This window comes from Ictidomys tridecemlineatus, chromosome X (assembly GCF_052094955.1).
Source record: "Ictidomys tridecemlineatus isolate mIctTri1 chromosome X, mIctTri1.hap1, whole genome shotgun sequence".
NCBI classification, from domain to species: Eukaryota; Metazoa; Chordata; class Mammalia; order Rodentia; family Sciuridae; genus Ictidomys; species Ictidomys tridecemlineatus.
In genome coordinates, this window is record NC_135493.1 from 30594796 (window position 1) to 30612429 (window position 17634).

The following is a 17634-nucleotide window of genomic DNA, read 5'->3' on the forward strand; positions in this document are numbered from 1 at the left end:
CTATAAACATTGATGTGGCTGTGTCCCTGTAGTATGCTGTTTTTAAGTCTTTTGGGTATAGACTGAGTAGAGGGATAGCTGGGTCAAATGGTGGTTCCATTCCCAGATTTCCAAGGAATCTCCATACTGCTTTCCATATTGGCTGCACTAATTTGCAGTCCCACCAGCAATGTATGAGTGTGCCTTTCTGGGTTCCTAAAGACAGTCAAACTCAGCACAAGCCCTGGATTCAAACCCAGAAATACTTCCAAAGTATTAACTTAAAAATCCACATTTATGGGCTGGGTTTGTGGCTCAGAGGTAGACCACTTACCTAGCATGCGTGAGGCACTGGGTTTGATTCTCAGCACCACATAATAAAGTATTGTGCCCATCTACAACTAAAAATATATTTTTTAAAAATCCATATTTAGGTGAGCATGGTGGCACATGCCTGTAATCTTAGAAAATCAGGATTTGGAGGCAAGAGGATTTCAAGTGAGAGGCCAGCCTGAGCAACTTAGCAAGATCCTGTTTCAAAATAAAAAAGGGCCAAGTGTGGTGGTGCATGCTTGTAATCCCAGTGAATTGGGAGGCTGAGGCAGGAGGATCATCAAGTTCAAAGCCATCCTCAGCAGCTTAATGAGGCCCTGAGAAACTCAGCCAGACCCTGTCTCTAAATAAAATATAAAAAAGGGGTTGGGGATGTGGCTCACTGGTTAAGCACCCCTGGGTTCTATCCTCATGACCAAAAAAATTATTTAAATAAATAAAAAAATAAAAAAGGACTTGAGATATAAAGAGCTCCTGGGCAGTACCAATTATTTTTTTTAAAAAAATCCATATTTAGCATTTGTAAATATGAAGAGAGAATGTCATTACATAGAATTAATTTTATATCTATTTGCCATCTTGGCCTTTCTCATTAGTATGGACAGTCAAACTTAGTGAAATCAGGACCAGAAAAATCTCACATTTACATGTATAACAAGGTTTGCTGCATTTTTTGTTTAACTTAATAATTGAGGGTTACTCCTTTTTTAAAAATGTGTCTTTTTAAGTGAGTATAGTGTCTAATTCTGAGTCCCATTAATATTTGTACCAATTATGTGGTCCTCTGGTTTTAATCCCAGATAATGGGCAGGTACTGTACCCTGATGTATGATAGGTGTGAGTGGGAGCACAGTACAAACCCTTGTTGGGTGGCAGTGTGGGCAGCACCTTTCACCTGCTTTGTAGTTATGTAGAACAGATAGCATTAAGATATAATAGTAGGTAGACCCATGATCATAACCATTTTTGCTACTTGAAGCTTTTTATTTATTTTTTATTGTTTTTTTTTTTTCATGATGCTGATGATAGAACCTAGGGCCTCACATATACTAGGCAATTGCATCACTACTTTCCTAGCCCTCATGGGCTTGCTTTTTAATGAAGCAAGTGAGGTAGGGCAACTCAGAGATACCCTCCATAGTAAGAGGCTGGGATATAAAACAGAGATTGTTTATCTTTGAAGCCAGATGATTCTTGGACACATATTTCATCCATCAGTCCTTTCTTATGCTAGGACATTTCTGGGAGGGCTATAAAATGTTTCTTATTTCTCTTTGTCTCTCCAGCTCCTATTATGTATGATACCTAGAATAGTAGGTTCATCAATTTTTGAACAAGTGGAAAAAAGGGTTATGTGCTTTGAAAGCGATGTAAAGTGTGGTACCTTGTGATAAAAGGAAGGGCACAGACCTAATTAAAGTAGCTCATATTAGATAAAGATATTTATTTTATTACTTCCCATTTCTTCATTGCAATATTGTTCCTAATTTGGATCTGTCCCAGGTATTAGAAATCTCTTTGGAATAATGTTAAAAGAGCCCAGTTTTCTTTGGAATTTTTTCCATCTATTTAGTTTCTCATATGAGATTTTTAATCTTTTCCTTTGAAGGGATCTACACAATTTAACCCACAGGAGGTTGACATTACAGGACCCGAAGCTATTTATACTCTAGGGAACACATTGGAAATTCTGGAGGAAGAAGAATTCAACACTCAGCATCTTCCAAATCAAGAAGAAATGCCAAAATACCAGGTTGCCAAGTCAGATAATAAACAAACACAAAAAATAAAGAAACGAAATAGGGCTCGCTTACATCAATTTTCTCACTGCCTTCGGGGAAAAAAGTTAAGATACTCAATTAGAAAAGGGAGGACTGCAAAATTATTAACTGATGGATACAGACTGGTCTCTGGCCAGAATTCCTTGAAAACTACAATGATCCAAGGTCAGACTCTTGAAAAAGAAGACCACCACAGTTCTAATAAATCCTATTCTTCAAGATTCTCTGAGAGAGACCATGGCAGGAAAGAGAAGATCTATGAAACAGATGAATTTATTAACTATATATTAAACTATTATCAGACTCCAAAATATGCCCGGATCTGTCTACAACCAAGTCACACAACAAGCACATATCAGTGGCACAGGGACGTTCATGCTAAGGGAAATGGATTTGAGATCAATTTGAGAAAACGTATGCCTGATTCAATCATTTGGAGTCAAATCGAAAACATAGAAAGGAGAGAACAGGTTCAGGAAGATGATTACTGCTCAAAGGTATGTACTCAGGATCCTCAGGATAAACCACAAAATGGGGGGAAAGTAGATTATACCAAAGAGTGCTCTAAGAGATTTAAAAATGATTGCAAGGATACAGCCAGTGAGACTGGTGATCAGCTGTCCCCAACTGATGGTAAAAGCCATCTCTTAGAAAAGACTCACACTGACCAGGTCCAAGATTCCAAATCCCAAAGGAAAAGTCAAGATTCTTCCCCCTCCAGCTCAGTAGGCTTAGATGTGCATTTGACAGATTTCTTAGAGGAAATTAGTAGTGATTCTGAATGCTTCAGTGAAACTCTTAGCATAAATGAACAGGAGAAACAGAAATCTGTGACCACATATCATGGTTCTCCTGAAAAAGGAACTCTTGATGCAGATGAAATCATTACCTGTGAAAGAAAAACTAGGTCAAGTCAGCAGACTTCATATTCAGAGTGGAAACGTGATGGTGAGGAAAAATACTCCAAATACAAGCTTAAGACACCAGGCAAGAGGTCTAGGAATGAACCGAGATGTTCATGGCTTAAGGATGAAAGCAATTCCGTTAATGATGAGAAGAATAGCAGCAAAAAGAGGAGAAAAATGGCCCCCAACTACTTATTTGATGAAGGCTACTACCACGAATCCAGTTCCAGTGATCAATTAGAGGACATCACAAAGAAGAGGAGGGTTAGTAGGGGTACACTGGACCAGAATTTGAACTATAGAACCTCTCATGTGCCAATAACATCAAAAAGTGCTAATGCTTTCTATTTGGGATATTTTCCCAAAAGAAGAATGAGTCCTTGGAAGGCAGACTATAACCAGGATGCAAGAAGGCTTAAAAGACATGAGAATTCTAAAGATCTCATTTTCAGTTCTGATAATCATCATGTTAGACATAATAGTCAGGAGCACATTGACTATGGAAGCTATTTAGCAAACAACTACACTAGTTCTTTATATTTTCAAATGTTCTGATGGCTACTTTGATCAGGAACACTCTTATTTATAATCAATGATTTGGAAATAAGAAAATTTAAAACCAAATATAACTATGTAGTTAGTAACTACACAGCAAGAGCTTGAGCAGGGTCAAATGCAAAACCTTGTTTCTCTTTCCAAAGTGTAAAACATAGATCAAAATGACCGCAGGTGTGTTGGCAAGCTTTGGAAATATAAAACCTCTGGATCATGAAGCTTGATGAAACAATGTGCTTGCAAAGCTTCATGATTTAAATATTTCTTTTTCTTTTTCTTTTTTTTTTTTTTTTGGTATTGGGGATTGAATCCAGGGGTGCTCTACCGCTGAGCTGTATCCCCAGATACTTTTATTTTTGACTTTGAGACAGGGTATCAGTAAGTTGCTGAGGCTGGCCTCGAACTTGAGATCCTCCTGTCTCAGCCTCCCGAGTTGCTGGGATTATAGGTGTGTATAACTGCACCTGGCCAGGACAGACTTTTTTTTATACCTTTAATTTGGTGCCAGTGAAGGAGCAGATTAACATTGAGAAGGGTTGAGAGATAGCCCTGTATGGCTCTTTTGCTGACACAACATCATCATTTAGTATCATTCATCTTCAAAGAGGACAACAGTGAACAAATAAGGAATCTTTTACATGTTTTTTGATTTGGTCAGAAACACTAAGTGCAATAACAATCCTTTCTCACTTTTATTTATTAAAAATTATAGATAAAAGAGAGAGACAACAGCTAGAGCATAGACTTCTTCATGACATTAGAGAGTTTTTTCAGTATCCATAGGAAGGTAATTCATCATATTAATATATGTCAATAAAACCCAAAGAGTTGTCCTTTTAGAGACGAAGTTTGGAATAAGAATTTGAAGGGGGCTCAGATTGTCCTTTGTGGTTTAAATGGTCAGGGAACAATTAATAGTTTTTTGTTGTTGTTGTTGTGTTATGAACCCCATATCTTTCCATCATGGAAAAGCAACAGGATTGAAGTGATATAACTAGAGGGCTTTGCAAAATGAAATATTCAATATCCTGGAGCACCAATAATGGCACTTGGGAAGAGAAGATATGACTGTGCATTTCAGGTTATGTAATTCTTTCACTCAGGGTTGGGTGACATCGGTTTGTAAAAAGTCACTGAATATCCCCAAACTGACTTTTATAAGACAGTAACAAGTGCCTCCTCAATCCTCAATTATGCCATGGAGTTAGGAAGAGTTAAGGGAAAAAAAACATAGTTTTCTGGTTGTGGAAAAGTTGTATGTGTTCAGGATTTATAAACTCTATTTAACATAAAGAATTTATCTTTTTACCTACTCATTTTGGACTTCTTAAATATGTTTTAAAATTGAGACATTTTATAGATTATCTTAAAGATTTAAATCTTAGTGCAGCATATGTTCTATAGAAAGCTTGGCCAATGAATTCTGCCTTATGTTGGATTTAGGACCTCAGGGGCAGTAGATATCCTTTATTTTCCCAACAAAGCTATACCTGACCTGGCAATAGAAGATATCAGTTAGATTAGATACTGCCTGCACAGGAAAAAATGATTTTAATCCACAAAATCAGTGAAAGGCAACATTTTCATATTATAATTCATTTCAAACTATCTTAATTTGATATTCTGTAGAAAAGCACCAGCTAGTAGAAACAGGTAGGATGCCAGTCAGTGTGGTTGCAAAGAATGATGTCGCACAATGTGTGCCCATAACCAGCCTCTTGAGCAACCTGGTATCTGAAGTAGCTACAAAGTCTCATTTATCTAAAGAGCCACAAGTTTCATGGATCAATTTGTATTTTAATAATGATATGTTAGGACATGCAAAATTCAGAAGTGAACACACCATAACAAATCATGTCTATTACTAATAATATGAGTAATTTGTTGGCTCTCGTGCTCAATCCCACTTTTAAGCCAGTGACTCCCCTATTAAAACTAGGTTTGGCTAATCAAATTTGAAAAAGTGCTCATGGGGCAAGTGCCTTTTCTCCTTTGAGGACTAGCAATGACTATTCATGTTCAAAGTGCTGTTGTCCAGAGTAGCCTTTTAAACATACTAACAGCTCATATTTTATCAGACAACTTTGTTAACTAGGTTATTATCCACCTCCAATAAAAACCTGTCTCTTTATTTTTTCATATTTTATGTCATTGAAACAAAGAACTTTCTGAGTTTGTAATGGAAAATAGCTATTGGGGGAAAAAATCTCAAATTTTTCCATCATTTGATAATTTTTGTCTTTGCCCAGTTTTTGAGACATGGAAACAATTTACTGCTCAGCAAACAGACATAAAAATAAATTGCTGAATATAGCATGTGCAATTTTTCTTTGTATAATGGAACTGGTGCTAATTCATTTCTACATGGTATTTTTGTCTTGTTTGGTTTGTTTGCTATATACCATCCTGGGACCTAGAAGAAAGTAAGAATACAGGTTTTATGTTGACTTTCTGAACAACCTGTATTTTTATAGCTTGTGATAATGCATTCTAGATTTGAGTCAACCTTTTTGTGTAGCCTTAAATGAGAAAGACAACTTATCCTGTACTTTTCAATCAAGTGGCTTAGTAAAGAGTGAAATAGAACTGAAATTATTATAACCGTATTCTCTTAATTGATGTTATTCTTTGTTGTGCTGTTATTTAAGTGGTGCAAAGTATTTTCTCATATCCTTTTTCTATGTCGTATTAAATAAGGGCCTGAACTTTAAACTTTGTCTTTTTAAATAGGTATTTTCATGTTTTTCCTTGTATGTGCTGCTCATACTGCTGTAAGAAAGCTAAAAAATCTGTCATGTTTTTTGTTCAGTTTGAATTTCTCAGGTAGAAAGCCATGTAACTTGGTAATTTTGAAAATAGAACCAAATAAATGTATTTTTTATTTGTTGCAAACTGTTTAAAATGTTAATTTTTAAATAAATGTTGATAATTCCACTTTTGGGGGAAGTTTCTACCTGTAGAATACAGCATTGCACTAATGTTGCTCTTTTTCCTCATTTGCATTGTTAGAGAAATAGTGATACATTTAATTTTCATATATATTAAAAATAAAATTGTCATAGTGACTGTTGAGTCTTTGTTCATTTGCCACATGTACTGGTTAGAATATTGAACACTCATAATTAACAGTTTGTCTGAAAACATAGTGACCAATTTTAATATTGTTTTTATGCCAGTTTTCCCTTTATGATGAGTTCATGGGAACTGTGTAGGGCTCATGGTACCAACAACCAGTATTGTTTTCATTTTGGATAAATCAAAATCATGTTTGATTTGTAATTATCCCTCCTTCAGTATACTTTTTATCACTCCTATTAAAAGGTAGCAGAATTGAGTATGAAATTTCATCTTATCCCCTCAGCACTGGGTGGAAGTGTCAAAGTTTATACAATACAAAAAAAAATAACTGGGTATGGGATGGGGAGTCTAGTAGAGAAGCTAGATTCCTGATAATCAGTCTTTGATCATTTAAGAGTTAACTATATTTGTACATGAAATACACAACAAACTGCCTTGAGGTATTATGTAATTAAGACAGACTGTACCTTCAACTCTGGGCACTTGTGTGGTTAAAAGAACTCTTCCTGAAACAGCAAGGAATAGTGGATGCTTGTTCTGGATAGCAAATTTGCATAAATTTGGCCCTCAGAGGTAAAGAGAATGTTACATTCTACAGAGAAGCCAGATAGGGAGATACAGAAAACTTAGCCAATGCTTGCTTTGAAACACAGATACAGAAAACATGTAACTTATGCTGCTTGTAAACCACAGACATAGAAAATATGTAACCAATGCTGCTTGAGATCCAATTCTGCACTGAGAACAAAGTGTCTCTGCAGCTGGTTGGGTGACAGCAGGTGGGGAGCAAACAGAGGTTACCCAGATACCTGCCCTGCTGGATGTATGGAAGTGGTAACAATCACTGCTAACTTTTCTAGAATTACACATTTTTCTATACTATGACATATATAGTATGGACTTGATAAAAGTTTTGCCTCAAAATCCTGCCTTATGGTAATATCCCTTGACATGTAATCAACACAATGTTGATTCAGCTCTGAATGCAGGGGAATCAGGATATTGGGATTGAAGTTTTAATGACATTCTAGATGTTTTCCTCTTGGCATCAGAAAAACCTGCTAAACTGTGTAAACAGAGTAGCCTAATCTACAGGTTTAAATGAGATTCAAGGGCTGGGGTTGTGCCTCAGGGGTAGAGTGCTTACCTAGCATATGCGAGGCCTTGGGTTCGATCCTGAGCACCACATTTTAAGTAAATAAATAAAATTTGTGTCCAACTACAACTAAAAAAATAAATATTTGTTTTTTTAAAATAAGACTTAAGGCTACAAAGGTGGCCTAACTTCTTTCCCTCCACAGTTTCTCCAAAGTAGAAGGTGCAGTAAGGCACCTGACATAAAATAAGCATTTGAATATTTCTTGGATAAAATAGTGTGGGGGAAAAAAGCACATTTTAAAAATATTCATGCACTGTTGCAGTTAATAACATTACTCCTTAATAAACCTGCTACAGACTTCAGTTAAGAAAGTTCTGACTCTGGGGCCGGGGATATGGCTCAAGCGGTAGCACGCTTGCCTGGCATGCGTGCGGCTCAGGTTCAATCCTCAGCACCACATACAAAGTTGTTGTGTCTGCCGAGAACTAAAAAAGAAATAAATATTAAAGTAAGTTCTCTCTCTCTTACTCAAAAAACAATTCAATATTTCTTTTTCTTTGGTACCTGGGATTGAATCCAGGGGTATTTAACCGCTGAACAACATCCCCAGCTCCCCTCTTTTTAAATTTTGAAAGTTTCACTAAATTGCTGAGGGTGGCCTGGGACTTGTGATTCTCCTGCCTTAGCCTTCTGAGTCACTAGAATTACAGGTGTGTGCCACCATCTCTAGCTCAATTCACAATTTCTTAAGAAGATAAGGTGATATTTGTAGTGGAAGGATTATACTTGCTTCTTTTGGAGCACAAATAAAAAAAATCTGCACTCAAAAGTGAAACTGAATTTTAAGCTAAAGTAAAATGACTAAATCTAGTTTCTTTCTTTTTTGGTGCTTAACCACTGAGCCACATCCCCAGTCCATTTTCATTTCATTTGAGAGTCTTGCTGAGTTGCTTAGGGCCTTGCTAAATTGCTAAAGCTGGTTTTGAACTTGCAGTCCTCCTGCTTTAGCCTCCCAAACTGCTGGGAGTATAAGCATGGGCCACCACACCCAGCTCTCAATCTAGTTTCTTAGAATAAGTTTTTAAAAAGTTAAAATGAGCCATCACACTATACAGGGTAAAACCATTTTATTAGCTGACCAAAGCACTTCATTTTGTTTTCTGATTTGAGGTAAAACCATTAAACACAGCTCACAAGAAAATACAATGTCTATTTAACTACAATTACAAGAGTTTGAAACCTTACTAGTTGTTCATATAATACTTTTACAAATTCTTACAACTGTAGAGTCTACTTAAGCTAGGTTTAGTGTTAACCAAAAGAGTACTATCTGAGACCTAGATACTTGACTACTACTTTTGCAGTGGCTAGATTTGTAACAACCGAAGGATAACTGTTATTATCTCATGAATACATTTTACTTTAAAAACCACATGGCTAGTGACATGTACTGCTTCTTCATTCTTCAGGACTATGATGAAGACTCTAAGGAGAGCACCCACCTGCTCCTAGTCCATATACCCCTCTCACATTGAACATTTTATCAAATAAACAAATAACCATTGCCGTGTCATGAACATGGGGACCAGGAGGCCAGCTTTACAATCTTCTTCATGCATTTAGATTTTTCCCCCCTAAAGCTATCTTTTGAATGTTCAGATCCTGTTTTAATCCTAACTGTAGGTTACTGTGTTTGTGAAGGTGTCTGTGTGTCCTGCGAGGGCAAGGACAACAAAGCAGTCCAGAAACATGGTGAATCTTCCTGAATGAGCCCTGTGAGGGAGGTGTTGAGATATCAGTTTGTTACTGGATGGCTCTCTTTAATCAATACTCAAACCTTTGGAACACTGCAGATTTGCTTTAGAGGTAGATAAAACAGAAATCATGCAGGTAAGTCAATTGAGTAAAAGGGATTTGTTGTCTTTAGAGAACAACATGACTAAAAGTTAATCCTTTGTTCTTGGTACACATGTAACATTTTTACCTGTTTGGGGAGGTGCCCACGTCTTACCTGACTCTCAGGAAAACCAAATCTAAATTCAGCTTGTGCTAACTACAGATAGAAGAAAAACAGCATTAACATTTGTATTATACCACTGTGGTTCATTTTCTGGATTTGTGACACATAAACACATCATGCATTCAAAGACAGAAATTAGTTTTATCAGTGTCACTAGTGATGTTAATTTAAAAATTTACAGCAAGTTCAAAACTTTTCTAAATTTTGAAATCACCATGTTTTAAAGACAGAATGGAATGTTACAAATGATTCTGCAAAATACAAAAATAGATATGCTTCCACTGAATGCTTTAATCATTTTTGCGAGCATTCTCATCTTTTGGTTCTTCATCATCTGAGTACACAGTGGGTTCCTCCCCCTCCTTCAGCAGTTTCCCCACGTGATGATACTTGACTGGTGGTAGAGAAGAAAATGCAGATGGTCATTTACATGCTTCATAAAAACATTACTACATTTCCTTTTAAAATATTAAGGGCCTATAACATACTCAGCAACATATTAGCTTCCGTGAAGGATACAAAAGTAATTTATACCACAGTCCTTGCCAATAGGGAATTAGAGTTTTGTTTAAAAGACAGAAGTATGAAACAGGTAGCTATGTCTGACAATGAACGTGCAAAGTAATGTCAAAATGAATTGTGTGTGTAGGGAGTATTTAGAAGAATAAGACTTCATTCATGAGTCAGTCAGAAGGGTTGCAGAGCACTTTCATGCTTTGGAGAATGTGGAGAAGGATTTGGTGAGAGAGTTCCAGAAAATGAAAACATTATGTTCAAAGGCATACAGGTAAGCCTGGACATATCTGGAACGCAATAAAAAGACCAAGTTGCCAGGAGAAGAATTGACATTTGGAAGTAGAAGGAGATAAGGTTGGCCAAACAGTGTGGGGAAATATTATGAAATCCCTTAAGAAGCCAGCCCAAGGAATGTGAACTTAACCTATAAAGTGGCAAAGGGCATTGAAAGTTCATGAGTAAAGGAATGACATGGCAAAATAGCATTTGGCAACAACATCACTGATACAGAGCAGATTTCAATAAGGGAATCTAAGGAGCAGGGAGACCAGCATGTGAAGGGACCAGAGCCAGGAATAGGGTGGTATCCATAGGAATGGAAAGGAAAGGATATAAGATACTTTGAAAGAAAACAGAAAACATGAGTTAATGGAGTGAAAACTAAATAGCCCATGGACCAAAATGGGGACTCTGTAGAGGGAGCCACTCTGGTGGGGCACAAAACAGGAGATTGTGGGGCACTGCAGTACAGGCAGGAAGCAGGTCCCTGAAAATCTTTGCAGTGTATAGGGATGACAACATATCAGAAGTTTATTGGACAGTTAAAGGAAAGAATAATGGTTTAGTAGATATACAGGATAGCAGGAGAGAATTTTTTTCTCCAGCATGAAGAAAAACCTATGAGTAGATAAATGAAGTGGTAAAGGAGCCAGGAGAGGACTGGAAATGTTGGAGACAAAAGATTTTTGAGGGCAAACTAGAGTCAACAAACTACAACATTATTGCAGTCAAATAAATATAGGGTTAATTACCTCAATGTCAGAAGCCAAAAGGCCCAAATCTCTTTTGGAATATGGGTAGGAATGAGAGGAGTAACCAACCTGTCTAACCAGGTAACTAGAGCTGCTTTTGTGTGAAATAATCATTGGGAACAATTAGAACTTCCCTATTTGAACATAGCATAAAGGTCCCTGGGGTGTTCGGGACTGTGCAAGACAAATAAAAGGCAGGTGGCACCTGGGAAACCTGCCTTAAGGGGGAAATCTACACTAGCTTTGAGTGTAGCTGAGATGTTACAACAGTATTTGAGGTTCATCTCAGTTTAAGGGGAAAAAATCATTTGTCTCCCATTGATAAAGGTAAGCCCTAGAAAACAGAACATTAGTTGTTCATATACATACTTTTATAAATTCTTACAACTGTAGAGTCTACTTAAGGTAGGTTTAGTGGTAACCAAAAGTTATAAATTATTCCTTATTATTTTCATATAGAAGACTTTTATCATTATGAAGGCATCCTTGGGATGCAATTCGTGACCATGTTAGGTAGCTGGACTATGTTTTCAAAGTAAAGATATTTGCCTCTAGATTTGAAAGCTCTATGTGGTCTGCTTGAGATCCAAACTCAATGGTAGAGCTACATCTGGCTAATTATTAATCTAGAACTCTCTGTGAGGTCAGCATTATTTTCAAAGAAAATGGTTGGATATAGCCAAAAGAGCATGTAATATTTAACTGATTATAGAGAACAGCAAATAGAAAGCTACATTTTAATGAAAAATCTTTTCTCAAAGAAACAGTCACGGTCTTCACATACTTTTCATAAAATTTGGGAAACTTTATAATCAATTTGTGTCAGTAAAATATTGCTGTAGTAATAATTAAACCCTTGGGATTTAGGTCTGACAGAAGCCAATTCCTGAATTTTCAAAATTTGAATTTAACCCCTTCCCAAGACCTCAGCCCATAGCACAAGCCACAAACAAGTGTCTCCTTTTTTCTTTCTTTCTTTCTAAAAATGCAGACACCATTGTTGCTGGGCAGATTATAAGCATCATTTGTAGATGAGGCCTATAGTTAGGCTCAATTAGATTCAAAGAGAAGCTGTTTTGCAGAATACAAGTCTCCTATTCTTCAACAGAGATGTGGGCTGCTTTTAAACAGCAAGCTCTACAAGAGAGGGCTTATAAAAACCTCTCTTTCTATAGCCACGAGAGCCACTGTCCTTTCCCCTACATATCCAAATCCTAGTGTAAAATCTATACAAACCTCTATGCAAAAATTTAAAAATAAAAAAACCCAGAAACCCAAGTTTCCATAGAGAAAAGCTAAAAATTGGTATGCAATCATTGCAGGTGACTCAGCACTGCTACAATTACTTCAAGCCATGAACTTGATCCCTCCAAGACTCAGGAGCCTATCAAAATGCACCCAAGCTTCAGGCTGCTTAGTAATAACTATTGTCCTGCCATGAATCCCCATTACTGGTAGAAATTTGATCCAGGCACAATTAAGGGGGGAAAAAAAAACTGCTTACAAGTGAACTGAGAGTCCCAGTCACTCAGGGTCTCCTGCTGAGCAGGAGTGAGGTCAGAAAGGTCATCATACTCATCCTTCAGTGCTTCCTTATCCAGGCAAAATGTGGCAAGACCCCTGGATGCGTCTCTTCCAGCAAATACTCCATACGGTCCCTCTTTAAAAACAAAATTACCAAAAGACCAATTCTTTATTAGATAATAAGTTTCTCTGCAGTTTACAAACAAGAAAGTGGCTTCTTTACCCACCAACATAGAAAGCCCCCTTTTTGAATATCAAATTCCATTCAAAACATAAAGTGATATTGATACTTTGATAATTATGTAGGTAAAACTGAGACCTGTTGTCATGAAATTTATTAAATAACTAAATCAAAACACTTTACACTTTCAATATCCTGTGATTTGCAAGTTGTTAATACAAAAGTCATTAAATGGTTACTTCAGGGGGTGGAGGTATTAGATAATGATCCAAGATAATACAGTCCACAGGTTAGAATTCAATTCAGGGACTTTGAACACGGCATCTGTTCTACTCTAGGCTATTGGGTTACGCCAGTGAGTTATGGTTTCTTAAGGTGATAACTACTAGTGTGTAAATGAAAACATTTTTTCAAAAATGTATCTGAAATATTTTAATAAGTCAAAATTATAGGTCTCTTTGGTTGTGAGATTCAATTAAATATTAACTGGTGTTATCTGTAGGAGAAATCATTTTATGAGTATCAGTGGTTCAGATACTCATATCCACATGTTACATAAGATTCACTGTCAACAAATAGATAACACAGAGATCAGCTTCATTATTCCATTTTTGGTGGACTTGAAGACTGTGAAAATACTAAAATTTTCATGGAAACAAAGCAATCAATACCCCCAAAATAGTCCTGCAAAACTTAGAATGCCATTATTTATGATATTATACTGAACTTTTGTCCAAGAGCAGTGAATCATTCTGTAGACATTTAAAGTGGATGTTTAAATTTAAATATTGCATAAATAAATGAAAAGGATCCAGTGTACTTTAAACAATGTCTTGTTTTCCCAAAAGTAGGCTAGATAGCAAATCTGAGGTTTAAAAGTTTGTAGGTAACCATTATGCCAAGTACTAGAATGAATCAAGTTTTGATATGGCCTGGTCATCTGAAATACAAATTAGATGAATTCTATGATCAACTTTTAAGTGCAATTAAGATTTCCCCAAAATGGGCTGGGGTTGTGGCTCAGCGGTAGAACACTTGCCTAGCACATGTAAGTCCCTGGGTTTGATCCTCAGCACCACATAAAAATAATAAAAATAAAGGTATTGTGTCCAACTACAACTAAAAAATAAATATTAAAAAAAAAGATTTCCCCAAAATGATTATTAAAAACAGGCATCATTAAATGCTGCCATTTCCATGAAGGCAGGTAAAAAATATTCACATTTTTCGACAAACTAGTTGCTACCATTTCCACCTCTAATGCTTGAAATAGGCAAATTATACTGGCTTGGACCTCACCAGTTGAGAAAGTATGTTCATTAGATTGGTAGAGGGAGTCTTCACCTAACAAATCCCTTTGAATAACTGAACAAGGTCTAGCAGGAACATTAAAGAGTCTTGGAGAATACATATTGTTCACTATAATGTATATTCACTAGAAGCTTTACAAACAGATATTTGTCTATTTTTGCTCACTGCTACATTCCCAGCACCTACAACAGTGCATTGCAGAGAGTAATAGGCATTTGAATGAATAAGTTTTAGGAATCCTTTGAAACATGAAGTATCATTTCCACCATGATGTTGTCATGTAGTCATGGGCCCACTCAATGATAGTAGAAGGTAGAGACTTAAAGATGTCACAATGGGCCTGGTAATTTTTGAGGGAAATTTCACTCCGAGAGATGCTTTGTACCAGGTCGCACAGCTGTTCAGTGACCTAACCAGGACTAGAGTGCAGGTTGCCTGACTCCAGTTTTGTGTTCTGTGCACAGATCAACATTCAGAATGACTTTGCAAACTACAACCATATGATGATTCTCCATATGCATGTTTTGACTACTTTATGGTTTGACTTAGTAATTACAGGTATTAACATGAAGATGTTTATTGATAATGAACTACTATAATGACAATATAAGTGTGGTTTGCAAATTATTTTGCAATTACATGTCTACAGAAAATAGATATTCTAAAATGTCTACGAAAAGAACTAAGTGGAACAGTTCCTTAGGAATCTTCACACATCTGATTCTGATTAGTTCAACTAGGCAATTAAAACAAAGGAATGTGTATAATGGGTTTAGTGTAGCCTACTGTTCCCCCTCTCAGACCAGTGTGGATGTGGACATACAGCCCCTCCCCCACCCAGTTCACTGTGTTTAGAGGAATCCATATTGGAGGACCTAAATTTTCTTGTTTCTTCTCTCCAAGTATTCCATAGTCAGGAGTTGCAAATCTGGTGGCTTCTCAAATTTGCCTATGGGAGCTTGTTAAAATGCAGATTCCTGGGCCTCTCCCAGACACTCCTGTGTGCTTCTGGCCAATTAGGCCAGGAACCTGCACTTTCCATCAAGTGCATCAGGTGATTCTGATAGGCAACCAGGTTTGGAAAAACCTCATCTCTAAGGATTCTTTCTAGACTGCCCCTCCAGAAGCTCAGCAGTCATCCACCCATCCATTCATCCTTTTGCCTCTGGTTGTTTTTTTTCTGAAATACCCCCACCCAGCCACCTTCATAGCCCTACCCCTTTTGTTTCTCAGAATTCTCCCATTTCTCTCTCCCTCAGAGGGGGGGGGTTCTAATTATTTCTCTCCTACTACAGTCTAAATTCTGCATTACCTATCAGCTTACCAGGTTACCAACGTCCACCACATTCAGCCTCTATTCCTTCTTCAACCAGCTCCCTACCCTCTATGGGGCCTCCCTTGTTTGCCTTCCAGACTTTCCTGGTCAATCTATCACACACGGCACACGCGCGCACACACGCATATCGAACACATGCCACGTTTCAAGCACACGCATGCACGTGCACACACACACCTGACAAACTACATACGTTGAATATATACACACCGCAGAAGTGCGCGCGCCCGTGCGTGTGTGTGCACGCGCGCGCGCGCGCACGCGCACACACACACACACACCAGTCTCCGCCAAGCACAATGCTTCTACCTGCTGCTAATCCTCATCTCGGCTTTCTTTCTCCCACACCCTTAACATTCCACCATGGCTACTCCTGGCGTCATTGGCCTTCACGTCTTCTCTAAATCTGGACTCCCTCCTCCTCGAGCACTCTCATTTCCTTTCTCAAACTGATACCAACCCCTCCTTCCAGGAACCTCCAAACCTGGTACCTTCAAAAACTCCCAACATCCTGTACTCTGGCATGTCCCCTTTGAGCCTTGTGGCCCCATTCCCCCTTCCCGGGCTTCAGAACCTCAGCCTTCTTCCTCCACTCTCATCCCAGTGCTGGCAGCGCAGGATGAGGATCTGCGTCCCCCACTGGCCCGCAGACCCTCTAGTGCGCCCCTCGTCCCCCCCTGCCCAGGGAGCCGCCCTGCCACACCGCCCGACTCTCCTCCAGCCCGCCCTCCCTGGCGCGTCGCCATTCCTCCCTCCCCTTAGGGGCGCCCCGCTCCCCCCTCCCCTCCAGGGCCTGGCCCCATGCTGGGCCCCCCTTCTTTTGTCTCCGCGCCCCCATCACTGGCCGCCGTACCCGGCCCGTAGAACTTGCGGCCTTTGGTCACGTCGAACACCTTGCCATTGATGGCCATGAGTATGCGCGGGTCCTGGACGCCGTCGAAACGCCTCAGCTCGGCAGGAGTGAAGTCGCGCCGCTTGAGGCGGGGCAGCGGGGGAGGCTCATCGTCGTCGCTATCGCTGCTGGCCCCGGGCTGGTCCCCGCGCACAATCTTGTAGAGCAGGAAGATGCAGAGGCCAAGCAGCAGCAGGTTGAGTGGCGACGTGAAAATCTCATGTAGCAGCCCGCCACCCTCCAGCTCGCTCGGGTCGGCGCCAGTCGCCACCACATCCTCGGCAGCCATGATCTCTGGAGCAAAGGTTGGGCCGGGTTAGGCACAGCTCCGGAACTCAATGCTTTCTCCTCCCTCTCTGCGAGCCTGTGGCGCGCTGGGCTCAGCGTCGGACGCTGACTATTCAGGGGAGGAGGTGGGGCCAGGCGGGGAGGAGCTTCCCAGCTCCGCCTACCCCGTGGTCACCTAAACGCCCCGCCCTTGCTCTGTCCGGCCTGGTCACTGCTCAGGCCCCCCACGTAGTCACCGGTTTTTGGCTTGGTTCCCCTAGCTGGCCCCTGCCTCCCCTGCTACCCAGCAGAGCCTACCCCTCAGTTCTACCTGCGGGGCCCTTGTCCCATCCTCACGCCACCCTCGCACCATCCTTTAGCTAACCGCCACAAGGCATGCAGCCCTCCTCTACACCCTTGGTTGCTACGCGCGGTGCTCCTTAGCACCACCAGTTGCTCCACGCAGACCAACCGTCTGGAAGAGCCTCGGCTTTGCGGGCCCCTATTTGAGGCCCCCTCCGCCACCTGATGCGTGCCCAAACTGGATTCCATTTCTCTTGCTTCTAGCTTCTCTCCTGCCTCCCTTTCCTTACCCTCTCATTCCCCCATTCTCCCTGGCATCCCCCACGACCACAAAGCTGTCTTAGGAAACTCATTTCTTTAACTCCCTTTTCCTCCTTAGAGATCTAGACTACCCATTTTCACCTTGGGAACCCGCATTCACTCATTTTGACGGCTTTTGCCCAGTTCAATCCCAGATGCCGTGGAACAGACATCCATGGGATAGCTAAAGTCAGCGCACAGGCTTGTCAATTCTCTGAATATC

At 39.5% G+C, this 17634-nt stretch overlaps 2 protein-coding genes across 2 annotated transcripts in view; one reads left to right on the forward strand and one right to left on the reverse strand.

Annotated features, from left to right (window-relative positions):
• Window positions 1–6618, forward strand: part of Akap17a (A-kinase anchoring protein 17A) — a 32916-nt gene extending 26298 nt beyond the window's left edge. The window contains exon 5 of the mRNA XM_013356015.4: window positions 1922–6618. Coding sequence (XP_013211469.2) covers window positions 1922–3553 — 1632 coding nt within the window. The 3' untranslated portion in view covers window positions 3554–6618. The remainder of the gene's footprint in view (window positions 1–1921) is intronic.
• Window positions 6619–8840: 2222 nt separating this feature from the next.
• Window positions 8841–16934, reverse strand: Pgrmc1 (progesterone receptor membrane component 1). Its single transcript, XM_005319384.5, has 3 exons — window positions 16503–16934; window positions 12802–12957; window positions 8841–10144 (listed from the first exon to the last, which is right to left on the reverse strand). Exons 1-3 carry the CDS (start codon window positions 16828–16830, stop codon window positions 10041–10043), a joined length of 588 nt encoding a protein of 195 aa, XP_005319441.1. The 5' UTR covers window positions 16831–16934; the 3' UTR covers window positions 8841–10040.
• Window positions 16935–17634: the final 700 nt, after the last annotated feature.